At 39.0% G+C, this 21,931-nt stretch overlaps 1 protein-coding gene across 1 annotated transcript; it reads right to left on the bottom strand.

Moving 5' to 3' along the window:
* Nucleotides 1–4,698: 4,698 nt before the first annotated feature.
* gpr25 (G protein-coupled receptor 25) lies at nucleotides 4,699–5,670 on the bottom strand (the record flags this gene model as incomplete). Its single annotated transcript, XM_079266067.1, has 1 exon — nucleotides 4,699–5,670. The coding sequence occupies one exon, from the start codon at nucleotides 5,668–5,670 to the stop codon at nucleotides 4,699–4,701; it is 972 nt and encodes a 323-aa protein (XP_079122193.1).
* Between the last annotated feature and the right edge of the window lie 16,261 nt (nucleotides 5,671–21,931).

The raw sequence follows: 21,931 nt of genomic DNA on the forward strand, positions 1-21,931 counted from the left end.
AGCACTGAATTTGAGTGTTTATTTCAGAACCTAAAATGCATTGAACTGCCCTGATTTAGTGATAGTGACATGTCAGTACATTTGCATTGTTGTATAATATGTGAAACTGTTCAAATTAAAACACATAAACAGACCTCATTTGAAATATCCTTCAAGTTCTGACCAGGAACTAAAAATGAATAAATTCAGATTTTTAACACTATACTTCCTTTCCTCTCGTTAGAAACAACAACATTAAACCACGTCCGTCTCAGTGGGTTTATTGTTTACCCGGCAGTTAGTTGCATTGAATAAATCTGAAACCATGGTTCCATGATACGTTTTCATGGCTGTTTTGACTGTAGGAAGAATTGTTCTTTGGAAAACACAGTTCACCTGTGTATGACCCAATGTACAGATTAAGTTTCTGTACAAACAAAGGCCTCTTTTGTCTCTAGATGTCAAATCTTGCACAAGAGATCCTGTTAGAGACACTGAAACCTTCAGAGAACAATACTTCCTCAATTAAAATATCATCAGCTGTCAGGTTTGCTCACAGGACAGGTATGAATACAAAAAACCGACATGCACTAACATTGTGCCATGCTACTTTATCTCTCAATTCACTGAAGCTGCCCTTTCAGCTGGGCAACGTCATAAAGCCCAGATATCACCAATGTGACAGTATTTTGTGTGAACCTTTTTATTTACTGTATATGAACTTTGAGTAAGTTATATTTGTACTGAGAAGTTAATATTAATAATATGAATATGGAAGCTATGCAGGAAAAATAAAGAATTACTTATTTTTTACTTATAACTCCTGCAGTCCAACAGGTTAAATAATGCTATATCCTGAAATAAAACTCAATTACAACAATTACAGAATAATAATAAACACTGAAACATTATGTAACAGTGGCACAAGTAAAAGAGAATCATTAAGTAATGTAACAATATCCAGCCTATAAAGCTAACTAAATGATCTATGATCATACCAGTGCATTTGTATTGCCTATGAAACTAACAAACTGTTCCTTTGTAAAAGGAAGGAGGTGTTATTTATTCTTCTTACAGATGATACGTAGTACGGTTACAAACTAAAATATATTGTCAAGATTAAAAAATCCTAGTCTGACAAATTGTTTGATGATTATCAATATGTCTGCCGGCGCCATATGAACCAGTGGGCTACTTTTCTTGTTGTCTAATTGAAGATTTAACAGTTACAATACTCATTTGAGAAGTTGAAGGCAAGTTCACGTATTGCTGCATGCAAGAGATATGCAACAGTGCTGTGAGAACACTACCAGTCTGTCTCTTAGACCACAAATACGTTTGTGAAATGACTGACTCCTCGCCTACTGGAAAATATGCCAGGGTCACACACCTTTCATCTGGTGCGTACCAGACTGGCAGAATAAGTCATTCAGTTCATTCAAAGGTTTCTATTCTTAACAACCATCATTTATTACAAGTATTTTGCTCTTCATTCAGAAACTCAAATTTTGCTTAGATAAAAAGTGTCTTTATTTAAAATAAACAAATTTAATAAGACACCAAAGAAGAGACAGATGAAGTTGATCTATTAAGCCTGTCTGTGTTAAATTATAAACAATTGAATCTTTGGCAAACAACTAACATTTTTTTTAATTACTTGTTTTAATTTGAATTAAAATGGATGGATGGATGTTTTAATTCACTTGACCTTTAACATTACAATCAACATTGAAGAAAACATTTGCCAAAAGACACAACAGTTAACTTCTCGTCATAGATTAAAGCATCAATCTTGCATGTATAAATCAATTAGGTTAAAAACAAAAACATTATTGTATTTCATCTTTGTGTGTATGTAACGACTTTACACGCTCACTTTACCTTATTTATGTATTTTCTTACAACTTGTTTCATTATATGAATTTACTACATTGTGGTTTACAATGTGTCTTTATAGTTTGCAATTCCTGTACACCTGTCTACTACAAATGTATATTTCATTTATATATATTCTATCTCGATATTTTAACTTCTGCATTATACATATACATTATACATATACATTATACATATGTCTTAGATTCTAATTGTTTACTTCCGGAATTTTCTTTTTATGCATATTTAATTGTTGGAGGGAGCCTGACATCTATGATTGTCATTTAAATCGACTGCTTCTCTGTAATTGTTGTGCCCATGACAATAAAGAATGTGAACCAGAGACAAACTTAACATTGTTGACTTGTCCACATTGCTAGAATAGATCCTGTTCTGTAACTGTTTTCACTGTTCATGTATGAGCATTCTTTAGACTGTGTAACAACAGTACAATACTGATCATCTACACTACTAGTGTTTATCTCCTACTTGATACCAAACACATTGATGTTATTTGCGATAGCCTTGAAACAGTTTTGTGAGAAAAGCTGGTCAATGTATCTCTGAAAAAACGTTTTCTTTCAAGCATGAGAGGGGGAATTCCTGCGTCCCTGCACCCACAGCCTGGCACCGTGTTTTCTCATATTTAAAACTGCACATAGACGACTGAAAAAGAAGTGGGCACACATGAACATTTGAACTTTCATATGTTCAACGTTCGCTGTAACACTCGTATGACTACATTTGATTTTTAGGAAATTCCTTTTAACGGTGCCTCATGCCCGAGTGTCTCTGCTTTGTAAAAAAGTTATAATAAAGAGACCAGGAATAACAAATGTTTTGCATTCTAACTCTCAGGAGACCTCACAGATGTCACATCTGAGCTGCCTGTGGTTTTTGTATTTGTCTTTCTACGAGAGCAAGTTGTAGCCTGGGAGCTTTTATGAAATGTTGTTTTAGATAAACCTATCTATAATTAAAGAAGTGGGCCCGTTTTCATGTTTTGAAGCACTGTCTGATTACTTGTAATTACATATTCTACCCTCTTTCACTCAATTAGCTTCTGCTTCCTGTTGCAGTCAAGTGCACTGACTGGTTTTAGGTTTCAAGTTTGGCATTTCCTCGTATGAATAAGTGTGACTTGTTTCTCACGACCCTTTTTGTTTTTCTTATGCAAAACTCACATGTGAATGGCAGGAAAACATAAATTACCTCATATTTCACACCTCTCTTTGAAGTTTAGTCTACATGTGATTTTTTTATTTTCTGTTTTTCTTTTCTGTTTGCACTCATGAAGATGATGAACAACATCAGTCAAACCACACACAAAGTGCACAGAGTGAATCGGCTACTGGTATACTCAAAAGACGAGATAAACCTGAGAGGTTACGTCAATTGCGAGATCTTAGTTTTATAAGCTACAAAGAACCAACTTATTAGTTATATGTCGTCCACACAACACATAGCCATGACTTTATTACTGCATTATGTTATTGTGATTACATTTTTAAGACAAATATAAATGATTGTTATTATTGCATTATTACACCAAAAGCTGGACTGGACTACAATACTAAAACTAGTCACTTATACATCAACAATGGGCAGTACTCCATTTGAGAACTGCCAATGGTCTTCACGACAGACAAGACAGAAAATGAGTTAAATTATTGAATTACTTTGAGAATGTCATTTACAAGCACTTACAACTGAGGGGAAATGACAACATTTAATGTAATAATGGTGCCAATCTTCAAACATGTTTATAAAAAAATCGAATTCTCCCTAACTTGACTAAAATTACCTGAACGTTTTGTCAAATCTTTTCAAGATTAAAATGGGATATTCTTGTTAAGAACATGGTAGTCTTGGCTGCACATGTCAGGATTTATGAGCTGCAGCTCTACTTGAATGCAGAGAAACACAGATGTAACTTATTACTGCAAGTCTTTGGTTTCTGGATTGTAATTATGGAAAAGCTTGTTTTAAAGTATGATGTCTCTTTTAAATTGTTACACAATTCAATAATGATCTTAGATTCTTTTAACCTTAATGAAATGTTTTTGACAAAAAAAATCCATTTGATTCAACATCAAGAGTTAGTTTTAAGTCACAAATACACAAAAATATATTTTTTTCAGCTTTTACTTTTGCAACTTTATCACAGCAATATATATATATATATATATATATATATATATATATTTAATACAATGGTATTGTGGAAGTTTGAGTCTGTTCCACAGCGAGGAGGCCAGAGCGTCCAGCTGCTTTGTACAGTCCACACGCTGCAACAATAAATCTACCAAAACTGGTTTACAATTAAAAGGAATTTAATCCCACTGATGCAAGTACGATTACAGTTACACAATGGAGTAAATTACTCCAAAGAAATATTACAATATTAACCCACTTTGGAAAAAACTACCTCTGGTCCCAGGACACAGCCGTCCCAGGCAACCACAGGCTAAAAAGAGGCAGAAAAACACTTTCTATCTCCCGCCCTCATATCCGTTCGCAACTCCTCCCCTTCCGTTCATCCCAATTCCTATTAGGTAACTTCCCTGTGCACTTCTGTAAACGCCTGTCTTCATGACTCTTTCCCTGAGCTCCTAACACATTCAAAGACTGTCAGTTACGGTTTAATCCCTTCTATAATAATCCTTCAGTATAAACGGTAAACTTCTGCAACTTTGGCAAAAGCTTCATGTCTCAAATTCTACTTCTAGCTGCTAATCCTAAAACACTTTATGCTTATCTTAATTATGCATTTCCAAAACACTTATGTTTATGACTAATTATGAATTCTTAAATATGAATCATTGAACACTTTTATTATAGCTACTAAACTGTGTATGAGGCTGAAGAGTTGTGGCTCTGCACTAACTTTGGCCTCCCTATGAAGGTCTTGAACAGGATCTCGGCTCGTCGTCTGAAGTGATGGTCAAGGAAGACGTAAATGGCTGGATTCACACAGCTGTTGATGAAGGCCGGACAGCACGAGACGAGCAGCCCGTTTCTTTGCCACGACTGAGCATCGCAACTCAGATCAACGTCCGAGAACTGCGAGCCAATTATGACCACCTTGAAGACGTTAAAGGGGAGCCAGGACACCACGAAGGCCACTATGATGCAGAGGACCATCTTGAGGGAGTGTCTGCGGCGGGCGTCAGCCCGAGGATTTGCTGCACAGTGGCGGTTGAGATGCACGATGATGGTGCCATAGCAGACCACGATGATCAGCACTGGGAGGACAAAGGTGAGTAACGCCATGGTGAGGCTCAGGCAAAGAAAAAAGACAGAGCTGTTGTCCTCCACGCAGGCGAGTCCGTCACCGAACGGCTCCACTTTGCGGTACACCAGGGACGGGACGCCGAGCACCAGGGAGCCCAACCACACTGCGGCACAGGTGGCACGGATGCACCTGCTGCTCCTGAGGTACCTCGAGTCCATCAGCTTCACCACGGCCAGGTAGCGGTCGACGCTCATGCAGGTGAGAAAGAAGATGTTGGAGTAGCGGTTCACAGCTATAATATAGCTGCTCAGTTTACACAGCAGGTCCCCAGCTGGCCCAAAGTCCCAGTAGCCGCTCTGGCTGGCGGAGGTGGCCCACAGAGGCAGCGTGAGGACGAAGATGAGGTCGGCTAGGGCCAGGTTGACAACAAATGTGTCCACCAGACGCCCAGCCATCTTACCTTTGCTGCCCACGACCAAGATCACAAAGAGGTTGCCCAGAAAGCCTGTGAAAAATATGATGTAGTACAGTATGGGCATGAATATGTTGGAGCCATGCAGGTGTGAGACAGGGCAATCCATTGTGACATTTTGATCAAAAACCCAGTAGTCAGTAGAGTTTTCAAAGTATTCGTATGAATCATAAGGTCGATAATCAGTGTAGGCGTCCATCCTGAGAGATCACAGATGGGCTCTGCAGTGCACTGTTGTATTGTGGCAGGGCGGTGAGTCAACATGCTGCTGTGAAAACCACAGAGAAAGATATTTCCTATTTGAGCTCTCTTCTTCTCACTCCTCAGATCTGTATTTCTTCGACCGGCTGTGATAACTTCCTCTCAGCGTCCGTTCACTGCAATCTATGGGCCAAAAGGACTGAATGTTTTTTTTATTAATCTAAAGACTTGTCACAGTTGGAAGCTTGATGAGCAATATGAAACTCTGATATTGCACCCAGCAGGGCAGGATGTGTAAAATGAGCCAATGGAATATTTTGCCCTACTTCATAAAAGCGCGTACGCTTTTTACATTATCAATATGTTTACAATTGCAGTTGTTTAAAACACTTTAAAAACGATTGTATTTTCCGAGACAGATAGTGTGTGTATGTGCATGTGGCATACTATACTATTATAGATATTTTCTGACATGAATTGTCACATCTGCCTTATGGATATAGTCCTGAATGGTGTATTAGTTGTGTGTGACCAGCAGGGGGCAGGTACGATTTACTTGTGTTTTATATCTGACGACCTCCTGCCTGAATGCAGACTGACTGTTCTGGAGCAAATGTCACTGATCTTCTGCAAAAGAAAATGTTTGCTTCACTGAGAATTTCTCTCTCAGTGGTGAAAACATGCTTCCGATTCAAGCCGAGAAAGAGCAGTCGGAGTTACATGTTGTCAAGTCAATCTACAAACTATGAATCCATAGATATCCTCAACCAATCCTTTCATTCTCTATCCAAATCAAAGCTTTTGAGTAGCTTTGTACCCATATATTCAACCCATTTTGCATACACTGTAATATGCAGGCTCTGTTTACTGACAATTCTTATAGCTCCTTTGTTTTGTACCACAAGCAGTGGTGTTTGTTTGATTGTGAAGCTGCAGTATTTGCTTAGAAAGTGGCCTCAATGGTTCAATGGCTCACTTTGGACTTCATCGTGAGAAGGTTTGATACTGACACAGTTTACTTTATCTGAGACTGAGTACAATATCAAACATTAATGTTGTTCTTTGACATTTTGTAATTGTATCTGCAGTCCCTTTGGCAGCTCACAATTAAAACATACACACAGCGACAGAACGTCCCTAAACAAACAGGTCAGGACACTTAATACGAGATTACACACAGCAATAGTTGCTTCACTTTAAATATGCAAATATCAACCAGAGTACATGTCAAATGTCTTTTTCAACAATATTTACTTGTCACTGACCAGATGAGTGCTGACAAACAACTATACAGTCTTTATGGAAACAGACTGGATGTAAACTGCTCTGTGTTTGTATTTACTCACTTTCACTCGTCTTTCTAGATTTGACCTGGTTTGTTTACTCGTCTACTTTATTACTGACTGTGTGTAGAGGCCAGTCTTAGCATTGTTTGAGCAGTGTACCACTGAGAATGTGTGATTGTAGCCAATAACTAGATAGCATATCACTTTCTGTTGTGCTCAATAATTCAGGGATTATTTATCTACCTGATATGCAACCCAATATGACACAACATTCTCTTTCTCCATAACCTAATTTGACTGTTTGACTATTTCTATTTTTGTCTGTTCTGTACACAAGACAAGAATTGCATGAAGGGGGATTCCTCTTCTGTTGCTTTTCCTTAAGTTGTTTCTTATCTGAAGTGGGGGTAATATGCTGTACATATTTTAAAGCCCTTTGGGGGCAAACTTGTGATTCTTGAAATTGGATCATATTAAGAAAACTCACTGCCAACTCGTCTGCCATGTAGCTAAAACCTGAAAAGGACAAAGACAGGGGAAATGTGTTTCCTGCACTGTAGACATGCTGTAACTTGAATATCTTGTGTGCTGAGGCAGCAGACAATGTGAGTGACAGTGTGATATAGAGACAAAGCTGTTTCTCTTAATCAGCTGAAAGAAACATACTGTAAAAACCCACATCCACCACGGAAACAACCCGATGTAACCTGAAACTGCTCGACACTTTTTTGTGCATCAGCAGCTCATCTTTACCAAATACTGCACTGGTGTCAGTCTGGATTCAACCTGCAGCTCGTTGCGTCTATCTCGACGATTCACCCTGGTGAAAGATAACAGAGATTGACAGGGAGACTTTGGCAGCCATTGTTACAGAGAAGGAAACTGTCATTACGACTGCCTTCTCAAGACAGAATAGACTCAGGAGAAATGAACTCCACGGTCCAGCTCGCAACTATTGTGCTGTTGGCCGGGAGCTGAGAGGTTGGAGGACAGGCCACATCTTACAACAGGCCGGAGAACGCTTCATTGTCCTGCGGGAGAGTTTCAGTTAAGAAAGCACAGCGAATGAATGACCTCCTTAAAGGATCCCTGCTCCACTTTCTAGCATTGTGCGTTATTCAAACACTCCTTTTACTTTGTAGTGTCAAGGTGATGTGTGGATATACTCATCACGGCAGACAATCCTGTCAGTCCCGCATCGTTCGGTTTGACGTCGTTCTCCCTCATGCTCAGCTGTACCTTTTTTCCTTTAAAAAACATTTAATTATTTCTTCTGCATTCTTGCTGCTCTGTCAGTGGAACGCTACATTCCTCTCCTGGAATAAGTGCTGTCTCACTCCAATTGAGCAGAGTAAATGTGAGAGCCAGTGAATGGAGCAGCCTCAATAGGAGAAAATAAACAATTGCATTGGTCCATGGGTGCAGCGGGGGAGAGCGGATGAGAGGAAGGGAGAAAGGCCTCCCTAACGTGCTAAGATTCCCATGGATACTTTTTCTGTTGAGAGGAGGATCTCGTAAAGTACTTCAACAGTGGATGATTTCTCTTTTTTTCTTTTGCTCTGTTTTTATTTGAGGAGAGAAAGGGTGGTATGTGTCAGGATGATTGTTAGACATAGGGGGGGGGGTCACATGCACACACACACGCACACACACACACACACACACTCACTCACTACACACTCGTACAATTTGCTCCTCACTTGTTGAGTGTTAAGTTTCAGAAAAAGAGTCCATTGTTTAGGTGTGAAAGGTTCTTGTTTTAGCTGTTAAACCAAATCAAAAGTTCCATTGAACACAAAGGATTGCACAGCCTCAGTCCTTGTGTCATTTTAAGTGATGAGGGGCTTATAACTGTTCCCTTTTGTTGAAAAACTTCACAATTTTAACCCACTTTCGACTTTCCTCCACATGTCGGATTTCTCCTTCATTTACATACAAACCACACGATGAAATACTTTGTATTTTTAACACCTTAATGCCCATATCACACAGTAAGAGCTATGTACAGGAATACACGGAGTTACAGAATATGGTCACAGGTTGCTCATATAAAAAATGCCAATCTGAGAATGAAAACTGAATTCCTCTTTCACTTTGACCTTTCCACAAATGCTAGCTAACATGAGTTACCGCTGTTAGCCAGCCAGCCAAAACAAGAACATTGATATCAATCAGAGGACACTACGTTTTATGAAAAAAACAATTGTTGTTGGTATGTGGTTGAGTACATTTTCAAGATGATATCCAGGCTTTGCTACATTGTTATTAACATATTGATAGTTGGTGGTTACCATGTTATTAAGTAGTTGCAGAGGCTTCAGTAGAGTCTGTTAACTGGTCAGATCTTTGGTTAGGGTTTCACTAGGTGGTTACTCAGGCTGTGTCCTCTATGTCACTCCCTTGTTCACTCATTCACTATTCACCATGTAATAGTTGACTCAATAATGAGCAGTGAATTGAGGATTCAGGGGGTAAAGGATTTTGGATGATTGCTTTGATGGTTATGGGTGGTTGCTAGGTTGTATTATGTGTTGTGGCTGTTTCAAAGTCGAGGCTATAAACTAAAGGTGACCGTGCTTTTGCCATCAGGGCCCCTCGGCTTTGGAACGACCTGTTGGAGGAGATAAGTAATCAGTCATCTCATTTAAATCACTTCTTAAAACACATTTTACAGACACATTTTATTTGATGTTGTTGCTTTACTACTCTATTTTATTGTTGATATTATTATTAACTTAATTTTGTAAATTCATTTGAATTCTCAGTTTATTTTTATAGTATCGATTGGTTTTGTTTCATCTATTGTAGTCTTTTATCAGGGTTTAACTCTTACCTTAGTTTGTCTTGCTTTGCTGGGCCTCACTGTTGAGCTGTTGTTTGATTGCCTCGCTTTTGCTACTTTGTCTGTCAAAGCACTTTGTAAACTCTGTTTTTAAAAGTGCTGTATAAATAAGGTGATCAAAGTTATTGCAACTTACATTTAAGGAATCAATGGTCATAGCAAAAAGTGTATGACCTTTTGCAGACATTTTTACATTTTGTGTACTATGTTTACTGTGTATTAATGCTGAATACTATTTTTAAAAAGTCAACCTGCACCAGTAACTGCTTAGCTGAGTGTTTAACAGGATGTTTTCCACTTAATTTGTTATTTCTTAAATTTAAGGTACACAGTATCACAAGCTGACCATTGAAATATATATTTTTATTTCTATTGTCTTTTCCCTCTTATCTTCCGCCCTTCTCTACTGAGTCTCTGTGAATCAGGCATCAACATATTGGCAGGACACTCCTTTTACTCTTGTGCATGCCCCTCTGCTTGCTTAGTGTAGGTGGCATTTTTCTAATGCTGGATATAACATTCAGGAATTCATTTTAATGTCAAATGTTGCATAATTGCAAAAACAAAACAGCCAAAACAGGATGTTGCTGTGTAACATTTTCTTTGAACACAACAGGATCACCATTACGAAACTGAAAGCTTGAAGTGTGTTTGATCAGCTTGTATTTAGGTCATCAGCTTGTGAAGCTGTGGTGTGAAGGCAATGAAAGGTATTGAGAATGGTACAGAAGCTCAGTGGAGCTTAGCATGCAGTCAGTCGTCCTACTTTTTAAGCAATGGAGCCGGACAAACACTTAATCCTTTAGTTTTCAATATAATATAAGATTGTTGTATCCCCCGTGTGTTTTCCTACTCATATCACATTTACCAATATGTCTCTGTTTGAATCTGATGCATTATTTGCAAATGGACAATCCTGACTTAACTTGAATAAAACCGGAAGCTTTCAGTCACAATGTGTCTCTCCGTGTGCCGCTTATCTGTCAGTGCATTTAGTAAACACACGGCTTAACTACTCAGAGAGGAGGAGTCATGTTTCATCTCATGTTGAGAACATAACGAGCAGCTTTGAGAGAAGACAGGAGAAGCCTGTTGGCCTTCTGGCGGGATCAGGTTTTAGGCGAGGGAGACTATAATGGTTAAATCATTAAGTGGGAAAATCATTATTACTGAAGCCCTGCTGGCAGCTGGTGGCAGGAGTGTGAAAGACCAGAAAACAGAAGCTCATACATGGAAGAGGTTGATGAACTCAAAAAGGCATCGTATGATTCATACTGTTGTAGCTGCATTGTAATGAATATATATGAAGAAAATAAATGTAAATCCCAAGTTTTTCAAGCTGCAACGTTTTATGGCTTGTGGGATTACGCAGCAGTAACAACGTGTTTCGAGATTCTTTTCAAATGAATTCTGCTCTCTGCAGCACCTATTAAACAGGAACTTGTTGCAGGCCTCTTAAAGGGAGGTTATACTGTTAGCCACACCACAGTCACTGATGTCGGTAACACCTAACACATTTGAACAATGTCATATTTTTTCGGCCTCCAGTCACAAATCAAATGAATATGATTCTATGCCAAATGTCAGCCTCCATAGGGCGGAAAGTCAAAGGGTAGGTACGTTTTTGTGGTCTGACCAAATGACCAACCGAGCTATCGAGCTCATGCATTCTTTTTGTTTGGAGGTTAAACCATTAAAGTTCAAAGTCTTAAATCCCGACTTTTGAACGTTATGGTGTTTGTAACACAGAAAGTCTGGATTACAATTACCTACATGTGTCGGGACACAAATGAGGCAACGTTTTGCGACATTAACATTATGGGTGTTGGGTCGTAACACCTTACAGTTTTATTACTTTTCTTTAACACTTTGGATGAACTCCAGTTCATGACCCATGACTTCAGGAGCCTCATTGGAGACATATTGTACATCCAATGATAAATATTAGTGTCACCTTGTCTTATGTTGTGAACATACATTTTCTTACTGTTTTACATTGCAGAGATAAAACTGTGTGAGTTTGTTAACCCAACACAATGTTGCCATGCCTGGTGGATAAACCATAGAAGTGTGCATAATTAATTGTAACACTGTGGCAAGAATCCATGAAGATAGTTCATAGTTTTAGTCATAAATAGTGACATCCTCGTTTTGCATGATAATGACAACGAGATCATGGACGTTTGTAAAGGCTCAAGACCAGACCAGTCAGTTGACGGGTGTACTGTTCTTACTGGACTGCCATTGTCTCTCAAGGGAAAGTTTATGGAGCAGATGGCTGCCTCAGTGGGCAGAGTTGAGTGTCAGCTGACAGCAAATGATCTTCTCAGCAAGGGGCCACCGTTTTATAGCTTGTCCTTGTAAAATGAAGAACAAGGTTGTACCAAACTGTAACGAAGGTTGGAACACTTTTGATTGTTGATCTACAAAGCCGACTGGGATTGGTTGTTGACGTTGATCCTCCTTGTTTGAATCGGGGAGAGCATCTGCTGCCGGCCGGGCCGAGTTGATTAGGCAGGAGATGATCTCGTCCCGGGGTGATAACAGGAAGGCGAAAGTCTCAGCTGTGTTCACAATGAAAGAGCTTATCTCCAGGGGAAGAAGAGCGGGCACTCTAGACTCAGTCCTCTTTGTGATAGTTGTGCGTTTTGAAGAGTGGGATGTATTATTTTTCACGGCAAGTGTGACCACGATCGGAAGAGTTCTACCTGTGACACGGTGTCTTGTGCACAATGAGCTGATTGAACTGATAATAGTGTGTCTCACCTCCTGCTATGAGTAAGCACCCTGCCCTTCTCCTTGCGTTTTGACTCAGTGGAGACACAGATTTCATTCTCAGGTTTGTTATTAGCTGCGTGAGGACCTGTTCACATAAGGAGTGTTTTGGGTCAGTAGGTCAGAGGACAGGCTTACCAACACCTGGGGGACACAGAGTTCATCGCTCAGAGAACCATTAGGAGCAGAAGGCTGGACCCCGACCAATGACAGGCAGGTGTATCACTTCTTGCCGCAATAAGAGGTCATCAGCGAGAACGTGCATGTGTGTAAAGTGTTTAGAGGTACGATTGTGTGCAAATGTGTGTGTGCTTTCAGAAGGTCAGAGGGAGGGGCGCATGTAGAGCACAAGCAAGGAAGTGTTGTTGATTTTTGGAGAAGAATTGTTTTTTTTGAGGTGAAAGAAAAAGGGCGGATTCAGAGGTGGGGTTGATGAATGTGTTGATGGTGGCATTTTGATAGGGGTAATTTTGACCTGACAGGGCCCAGGCTCTCTCATGAATCAAAATGTGTCAGCCAGGCGCTGGAGATGGAGGGCCGCTCATTGTGGCTCTGACACCCATGTGAGGGGCTGAGGCTGCTGGGGGTCAAGTGTGACACCTCATTAGGACGGTGTTGATTTAGTGTGGCCGCAGCGCAACAGACCTCCTCCCATGGGGTATGGAGAGGCGTTGAGGGGGTTGGGAGCACCGAGCACCGGACAGAGAATGGGGGCCTACTGCTCTTCATCCGCAAAGCCGTGATCTGACAGCTTGCAAATCATGCACCTACGCCGAACACACCACCCTACCCCCTCTTTAAATTTCAGCCTTTCTCTAGTTTTTAAATATGCATTTCTTTAACCACAAAGGAGCCACATGTAATTATTTTGGAGCGATATCAACGTGTATCTCAATCTAGTTTTGTATTTGTTCATTTTTTAAGGTGGGGGCCTCTGGTTTGGTCAGTTTTCCCCAGTGAACCCAACACCCCTGATGGAATAATTTCGACCTTTCACCTTTGATCTTTTGATTTGAAATAGTTTTCTGTAATGTCAAGATTACTTCTGACAAGCTGCAGTTGTGCTTTGCAGCTCAAGTGCAAACTGTTATTCGCTGATTTTAGGAATGAGAGTTTTAAAAGTTTTAAAAGCACAATGTTTTCTTGCTGACTCCCGTATTGTGCATTTTTTTGAAAATTGTGTCAGCTTTGTTTTTAAATTATTGACGGGTGGGTGATATTTATAGAGATGAAACTTTTTTATTTAAAGCATTTCTTTCTGTCAGATAAACTTGCTAAATTGATACTTGTTTATGTCAAACTAGAAGTATTATTAAAATCGTTACATACAATTTATTCTCTTTTGTACTCAGAGTATTCCCTCTAAGCTCTGTTACGCTGTTACTGTAGTTGGTTTATACCACAGAGAGTACGACAATCACATTCAAACTCTTTTTCTTTATTAGCTTTCAACTTAGAAATCAACCCCCTCAAAGACTTTTAGATTTCCTAGTTTTTTGAAATCATTTAAAGCTTTCAGTGTTTGAATATTGGGTTTTTGCAAACATTATGTTTCAAAGTAGGAGTTTATACATTTGTGTTTAAAGTTATGAAAGAATTATGTAACTAATGTGAGTGATGGAAAGCTGAAAGATGAACTGGATTTTGTATTGCTGCACACCAACTCCAACAGCAATCAAAGTTGACATTTCAATGTTCTGTACATTTGTAACTGCGATTGGTTTGGGTATTTGATCGGGCTAAGATTGATTTTTGTTGAGGTTTTGTAGCTGTGTCCTCTGAAGCATCCGTCCACATGTCCCATCGGTTAGTTTTTCGTTGATTAAAAAACATTTAACCTTTAGAAAGTGATGGCAGAGGGATGGCTGGATTAGCAAAAAGTGTGAGAGACGAATTTAAACTTTGACTTTTAGTTGTAGTACCCTCAAACGGCCAACTTGTTGTACTGCATGTAAAGTTGTTAAAAAGTTGTATTTCTGCTACTTTGAGCAACATTTCAGGACATTGAGAACAACAAATATCAATTAACAACGTTTACTTGAAGTGTCATAGGTGTTTTATGGATAGCTAATATGAAAATTATTTAAATGACATATTTTAAATAATTCCATGCAAACGGTTACAAAGCATTGTAATTAATCATCTCCATTATTCTCTGATGCAGGCTTCTCATTTAGGTAGCTTGACTGATCCATTCATGCCAACTGATCTTCTGTCCCCTAATTTCTTCTCTGTTATTACATCTCCATTTCAATTACACCACAAAGCCACACACTGCTGGACTGTCACTGCATCTCATTGGCTGGGAATTCATTGAGAAAATTAATGTCTGTCTTAATGTCTGCGACGGCTTGAATTTCATTATACTGACTCAAAGGCCTCCACCAAATGTCATAGTTTGTCACTGTGCAGCTCCCCCGTCTTTCTGCACCACACAAAAGACATTTAGTAGCCTTTTATTGCATTCACTCATCATGCATACTGAAATCTAAAATGATGGAAAGCAGTGAACTCAATGAGAGTATTTGGAAATATATGAATAATGAATGAATCTTAACTCACAGATATGGTCAGTTTTCATTCAATAAGTAGACAATGGTTGTTGTTTTTTACTTCATATTTGGGATTGTGTTGTTTAATTTGAATTCGGGAAAATATAAGCATTCAAATGTTAAACAAATATTGTTAATAAATCTGATCTTTTTCACTCCCTTGGCCTCTGAGATGTGCAGGCGCATCTGCACACACACAAACACGCACACACTTACACACACGCACACACACACACCCACACACACTGACAAACAAAGGTGCAGAGGGCCATCTGTCTTCTCTGATGGTACAGATCTGGGAAAACAATGAAGGCTTCCTGACATTTCACAGATTTTCTTTCAAATACCTCACACTTCACACATTCAGATATCTGCCATCTTCGTCACCACTGTTGTTCTCGATTAATTAAAATCTTATAAGTTTCAGAAATTACATTTGTCACCCACTTATAAATAAATCTCTCTTGCTTGATGATTTATGAATGCTGTTATAGCCGATGTCACAGTCCACTGTTGTTGCCTTTGAGATTTTACTCATTAGTCTGAATAATAACTGTCACTAATTCAAGCTGTTCTCGAATGGCTTTTTGAATAGAAAGAGAGGGAGAGAGTGCGAGTGAGAGAGAGAGGCAGCAACAGAGAGGAGAGAGGCCTGAGAGATTAACTCCAGTGAGCTCACTCTGAGAGGCCCAGGAATGGCTGAATATTGTTCTAGTGGTGGGGAGATGGAGGGGTGGGGGTGAAAGGAAAAAAAAATCCCTATGCGGCCAGAGAAATGAACTTGATGATCTCAGGGGGGCGGGGGGAGGATCACCATTCCTTGCTCCTGACAATCAAAATTAGATTGGCCAGCACTGTGTCAACACTAGCCTCAGTTAAGGCATGACAGGGAGGGAGGGAGGGCCCCCCCCCCCAACCACCCACCCCCCCCATGGGTGTTTGAGAGTTTGGAACTATGGAGACCCCACAGTGCCTTTCACTGACTGCTCAGGCCTCAAAGAAATCCACAACCCCTTTTTATTGGCCAGCACTGTAACCGACGGCATCTCTGCCCCGAGTTCTATATTTTGGCAACTCGTTATTGCTGTTTCTGCTGTCATGTTGTATTGAACCCCAGAATCGATAATGCTGGGATTACAATCTGCAATGGAGCATTGTGTCTCCATCCTTCATTTATTCTTTTCTTTTCACCATTTTCACTCATCCTCACTTCATCCTCATAGTGAGTGTGAACTTTTAATGTCAGCTGTCTGCTGAAAGGAAAATGAATTCATATAGCACAGTTCTTATACTTACAGCTATTTCAAAGAGCTTTACATGTGAAGAGAAAAAATATAGACTTTAAAAGAATGAATCTAATAGAAAATATTTACATGAACATAGATAAATCAATGCTACATGAAAAAATATTGTGAAGGTCTTTCTTAATTCCTCTTGTACATAAACCAATTTAGTAATTGTAAATATTGGTCTCAATTATGCAAAATAAAAAGCCTCATTCATAGACACAATGGCAAAAAATATAATAAGCTCTGTGAAACCAATTTCTGTGGGACAAGTATAACCAAACACACAGAATTATTCCTATTTGTGTGTTTTGTCATTTTATTGAGGGGGGGGGGGGGGGGGGGTACCGCTGACTTGATTGAGGGTTGTGTTTGTGGAGGTTTGATCAGTGACCTGGATTTTTTTAGTGTGTCCAGCTCTACCACATTAAAGACGGAGTGCAGCTGTGTCCTTGTATAACCGTCCTGTTTATTTTATTATATCATCCCAATGAATTTTATCTGCGATAACTCAAGAATAGAACCAGCAGTTTTGTCGATACTTCACATAATAGAAAAATTAGCATTGTGATGTTTTTGTTTTGTATCTTTACTTTACCCCCCCCCCCCCTAATAACAACTCTAATATTAAAAACACTGCTCTTTGATATTTATGTGTTTTAAAATGCAGTTATAGTCGAGCAACATATTGAAGACTTTGTTCCAAAATACAAAGCGGGATTATTACCAGGACTGCAGGACAACAGCGTGGGACAAAAGTTTTTGTTTTTGGCTCTCGGGCTGATTCCTGTTGTTGCCAAAAGAGAGATGTCCGGCTGACGTTCAAGTAATCACATGCTGTGAGGAGCATCCAAAATAAGTAGATGGAATGTGCAGATTGCTGTGTATTGGCAGAGGAGAAGCTGGTGTTTAATGTGTTCAGTCATCAGAATGTTGTACCTGTGTGAACCAGAGAGAGAATTCATTTCTCACATTCGACACTCCTGCGGGAAAGATTTATGTTTTGCTCATAGATGTATCTTCCCCAAAAAATGTTTGCAGTCTGAATTTATTCATATTTCAACATCATGTCCTTTGACCTCTAAAATGTTTTAGATGAAACACATTATAATATCTTAAGATCATGTTTTGTCTTGAGAATATCTATTTACATGAATATAAATGAGATAATTCTCGTCACTTTTAGATATATTCCTCTCTCTTGTCTTGAGGCAAAGAAACAGAAAGCTGCAGAATATTATGGGAAATACAGGACTTTCTTGTTGCTTTTTAAAAACTACTTCAACAGTTTAATCTTTTACATGTTTGCATTATGAAAGTATTTCTGATGTTGGCAGAGTCATTATGAAGTGCTGTTATTTTTCAAAACACAAAAGAAGATTTATTTCTCTTCCTTAATGCCAGATTTAATTTAGACAGATTTGATTTTAATCAAACTTTGATTAAACTTGCCTCTCCATTATTTTGAAATCAATCTGTTTACCCAGCACTATTGTCCATCTTTCTTGACTAAGACACAGGTTCAAATACTGCTGGATTAAAAAATTTTCATCTGAATGAAAAGGTCCCAAAACAACTGATTTATAATCTGAAGATGATCCGGTAAATAAATCCAGACTGACGCATAGGAGAAAAGTATTGAAGATATCATTTAAATGAAGTAGAGCTCATGTTGCATTTGAAACAACACATTTGTTGGAAGTTTAGAATGACAGCTCAGTTGAGGAGAGAAGATATTTGTGATAGCTCAGTGACTGTTCAAAATACTTGTTGAAATACTGTGAGTCAGTGTGTCCATGTTGAAACAAGTGAGATACTGGTGACAGAAATAACTTTTAAGATGTAATGTTTATGTTGTATTTATTACTCAAAATTTGATTTTATATCCACTTTAAGAAGGTGACATTAACATATTATTCCTCATTATTTTGAGGTACAGCAGAGTTCAACAAATGTAATGAGCTATAATCCACATAGTCCACAATTATTCCTTGTTGATGATTTCAACTCATCGAAAATCAAATCTTGTGTCTCCACTGTCCATTTTATTGTCATGAACAGTTTCTCTCTCTACACAGTCAAAGAACCAGACAAAAAGGTGTTACTGATGACTGTGTCCAGCAATTTAAGCTATTGAGAGCTGCCCCCAATTCACCTTCCTTCTTAACTTTATGGCTATAATTGCCATAAAGATCCCCTCAGCCCCCACTGGCCTTTCTTGAGGGCTTTATATAATATTCAACATTCCAATTCTACTGTACTTCTTTTTACTTCCACAAATTCCTCCATGGCACAGCTCAGTCATTAATCAATGAAGCGGGGTCAGAGTTCATCATGTTATTAGTCTTAAAGCTTCTAAAGCCTCTCATACTTCACGTACAACTTGTACAACTACCCCTTATGTGCCAAAACAATAAAAACATCCATCAATGTCCTCCCTTGTCTATGTAGGACGGGTATGATGGATGATGTGTACCGCACATTGATGCACTTGAGGGGCAGGGGACTGTGTGAATGTTTGTTTATGTCAAGTGAGGATTTGTCAAAAGGTTTATGTCATCAGTCTCCTCGAGCTTGTACTGGGTGGTCTTTGTCTGTTTGCATCTGTAAAGAGCTTCGTTCTCACTCTCATTTGCCCCCTATTGATTCTCTAAATTAGGTTGATGAGAGGCCCTTCTATCAGGTGGCATATTAATTGGGTCAGGCTGGATTTTATATGACATCCAAATAATGGCAACCTGAACCCCAAGACTAAACCTTTGTCCTCAGAACGCTCTCTTTCACCAATTAGCCTCGCGGTGAATCTGCTTCCTGTCACCTCTGCTGCCCGTTACTGTTTATTCTATGAATCAGGATGCTACAAGTGTGTGTGTGTGTGTGTGTGTGTGCTTCTCAAGGTGTGAAAGCAACCTGGGGAGAGTGTATATTCTCCAATAAAAAACTTGATGCATATTTTATAAACTGACTCCAACGACTCAATCTGTTTAAATTTGCCTACCAATCAAACAACAAAACAAACAAAATAAATAAATAAAGGTTTCTGCGTTTTCCCCTGTTTTAAAACAAAATATTGTCAATAAAGTTTAATCGGCTGTACGGGTTGTTCCCCTGTTATTTTTGTAACTTACAGCTCGCTAAAGCGTCTTCCCATTTGTAGCAGAAACAAGCTGTAAACACAAAACTCACATATTTTCATCTTTTAAGTTGATATGATGCACATGCTAGCAAACAGTTGACTATTCACACAGGTAGCAGACACGGAGAAACATGAGCATGCATTTGAACGTGATGCATGTAAATCCAATATTCAGCCTCTTGTAGCTCTGTTTTGGTCTCCAGCAACTCCTGAGAGCAATACACGTCTCTTTAGCGGCTATGTGCTCCACAATGTTTACCAGCTAGCTGCTAAATGTGTCTGTCTTCTGTTTGGTGCTGAGCAGTTATGGTGAACAGTGGGTTCATCAGAACTTTCAGAAATAAACAACAAATCCCATAAGCTAAATAAATGATTTATTGTACAAAAGAAAAATGACAGTAAATAAACAACAAAAGCCAAAAATAACAATTGAACAGTTATTCATATGCACAACCATTAAACTACAAAGTTGGGGTGATTTTATTTTTTTAAAACTACACAAAGAATGGAGGAATGAAGGGGGCAAGTGAGAAAAACATTGGAAGCGGCGAACCTGTCCAAAACATCATAAATGTCAACATTTGGGTAGGTATTTACACAGAGATTTCTTACTCTCATATATTTATATGAAAACACTCTCACACATACCAGTATACAAACATTAAAATTCAAAATGTGACTTCTCACCAAGCCATAGATGTGGGCACAGCTAATTATTTCTTTTGACCACACATTACCAGAGCCGCTACCATCAGTCACTCTGTCAATAACTCAATCAGAACCTGAGAGCAAGGAGACCCTGTGGTTTTCATCTACATTTTTTTTTGGGGGGGGGGGTCTTATTGGTTGAATGTTTGCACAGATTAATCGATGGCAAATTTAAAAAAGCAAGGTTTTGAGGGGGCTACAGTGAGGTAGACAGACTTTGAAATGCATTGTAATTAGTATTAATAAATAGACAATTGACCAGTTGAATTCTTTCCAACCACTGCCCCTAAACCAGCTTTTTCCTCCCTTTGAAATGTTCTAGCATATTCCTGCGATCACAAAAGTTACAGCACACAACATGTCATCCTCTACTTTGGCTAACAATCCCTGGATACTCCTCCCATTCTTACATGGGTGCTTTCACTTAAAATACACACAAAGGCAAACACATGTCTATGCAAGACAGTCGACACATTGTTTCAGTCAAAAGGACGTAGTCTCTCTAACATGGTAACAGATTAAAATTGGTGGGCGGGCCATTTCCAGTTAAAGCATTCTATTTTCATTGATCCAGACACTTATTATACATACGACTTATCACCCACAGAGGGCAAGGAGGCCTTTCAGGCCGCTGGTACAGTACGTCCAGGTTCCAGATTGGATAAAAGTGTGTGAGTGTATATGGACAGGCCCCCGCTTTAGACAAACGTCAGCAAAGCGTGATGGTATCAAAAAGAAGTGATAACCTCTCTAGTTCATGGTTTATCACCAGAAGCTTGAATAGTTCTTTTTTTATTTTATTTTTTCATCCTATACTGTACAAGCTCTCTTGTGCTTGGTAAAACACAAACAACACTTTACCTCCTCACGCCATGAACGTCCCATAGTGCAAAATTTATTGTTGGTAAGGTAGAGTGCCCCAAAAAAAGGTTTTTGTATCCCTCTTTTTTAATATATACATATATCATTTATATATAGTGTCAGAAGGCTCTTCCTTTATCCAACAGCATAGTGCTTTCGTTTACAACAAAAGGATATCTTTGCTTTGACATCCAGGAGACAAAGACAGACTTCAAGCGTTACTAATCTACTCTGTGTTCAAGCACTAACAATATTTTATGATGATGGCTACAAAGTCGAGGTGGAGGTGGATGGGGGCATTTCAAAAAGCAATCAAATATGTTCTCTAAACAAAAGTCAGTTGTTGAGTTACATTGTCTTGATCTGAACGTGTTCTGTGGTCTGTTGTGATTTATAAAAGCCATTATTTCTGAGTACAACGCTGCACTTAAAGGATTTTTATGTTCTTCTGTTCTGAAATCAAGCATTGAGAAAAAGTGAATGAACTTTGTGAGTAATGAAGCTACTGCTCTTTCTAAATTCAAAAGTACTTTTTAACACGGATGCAAACACTGCTGTAAGTACGAGTAATACTGTGATCCTGTGTTGTGCTATTTTCAGTTCAATAATTTACAGCAGGGGGAACATTTGAGCATGACCATCACCCTCGTATGTCGTATTTCAGGGTATGGATTTAGCTTCCTGTCTGTTATTACATGCTCAGTCCTAGGCCCCCTTCAAGTT

The sequence above is a fragment of the Melanostigma gelatinosum genome (assembly GCF_949748355.1).
Source record: "Melanostigma gelatinosum genome assembly, chromosome: 3".
NCBI classification, from domain to species: Eukaryota; Metazoa; Chordata; class Actinopteri; order Perciformes; family Zoarcidae; genus Melanostigma; species Melanostigma gelatinosum.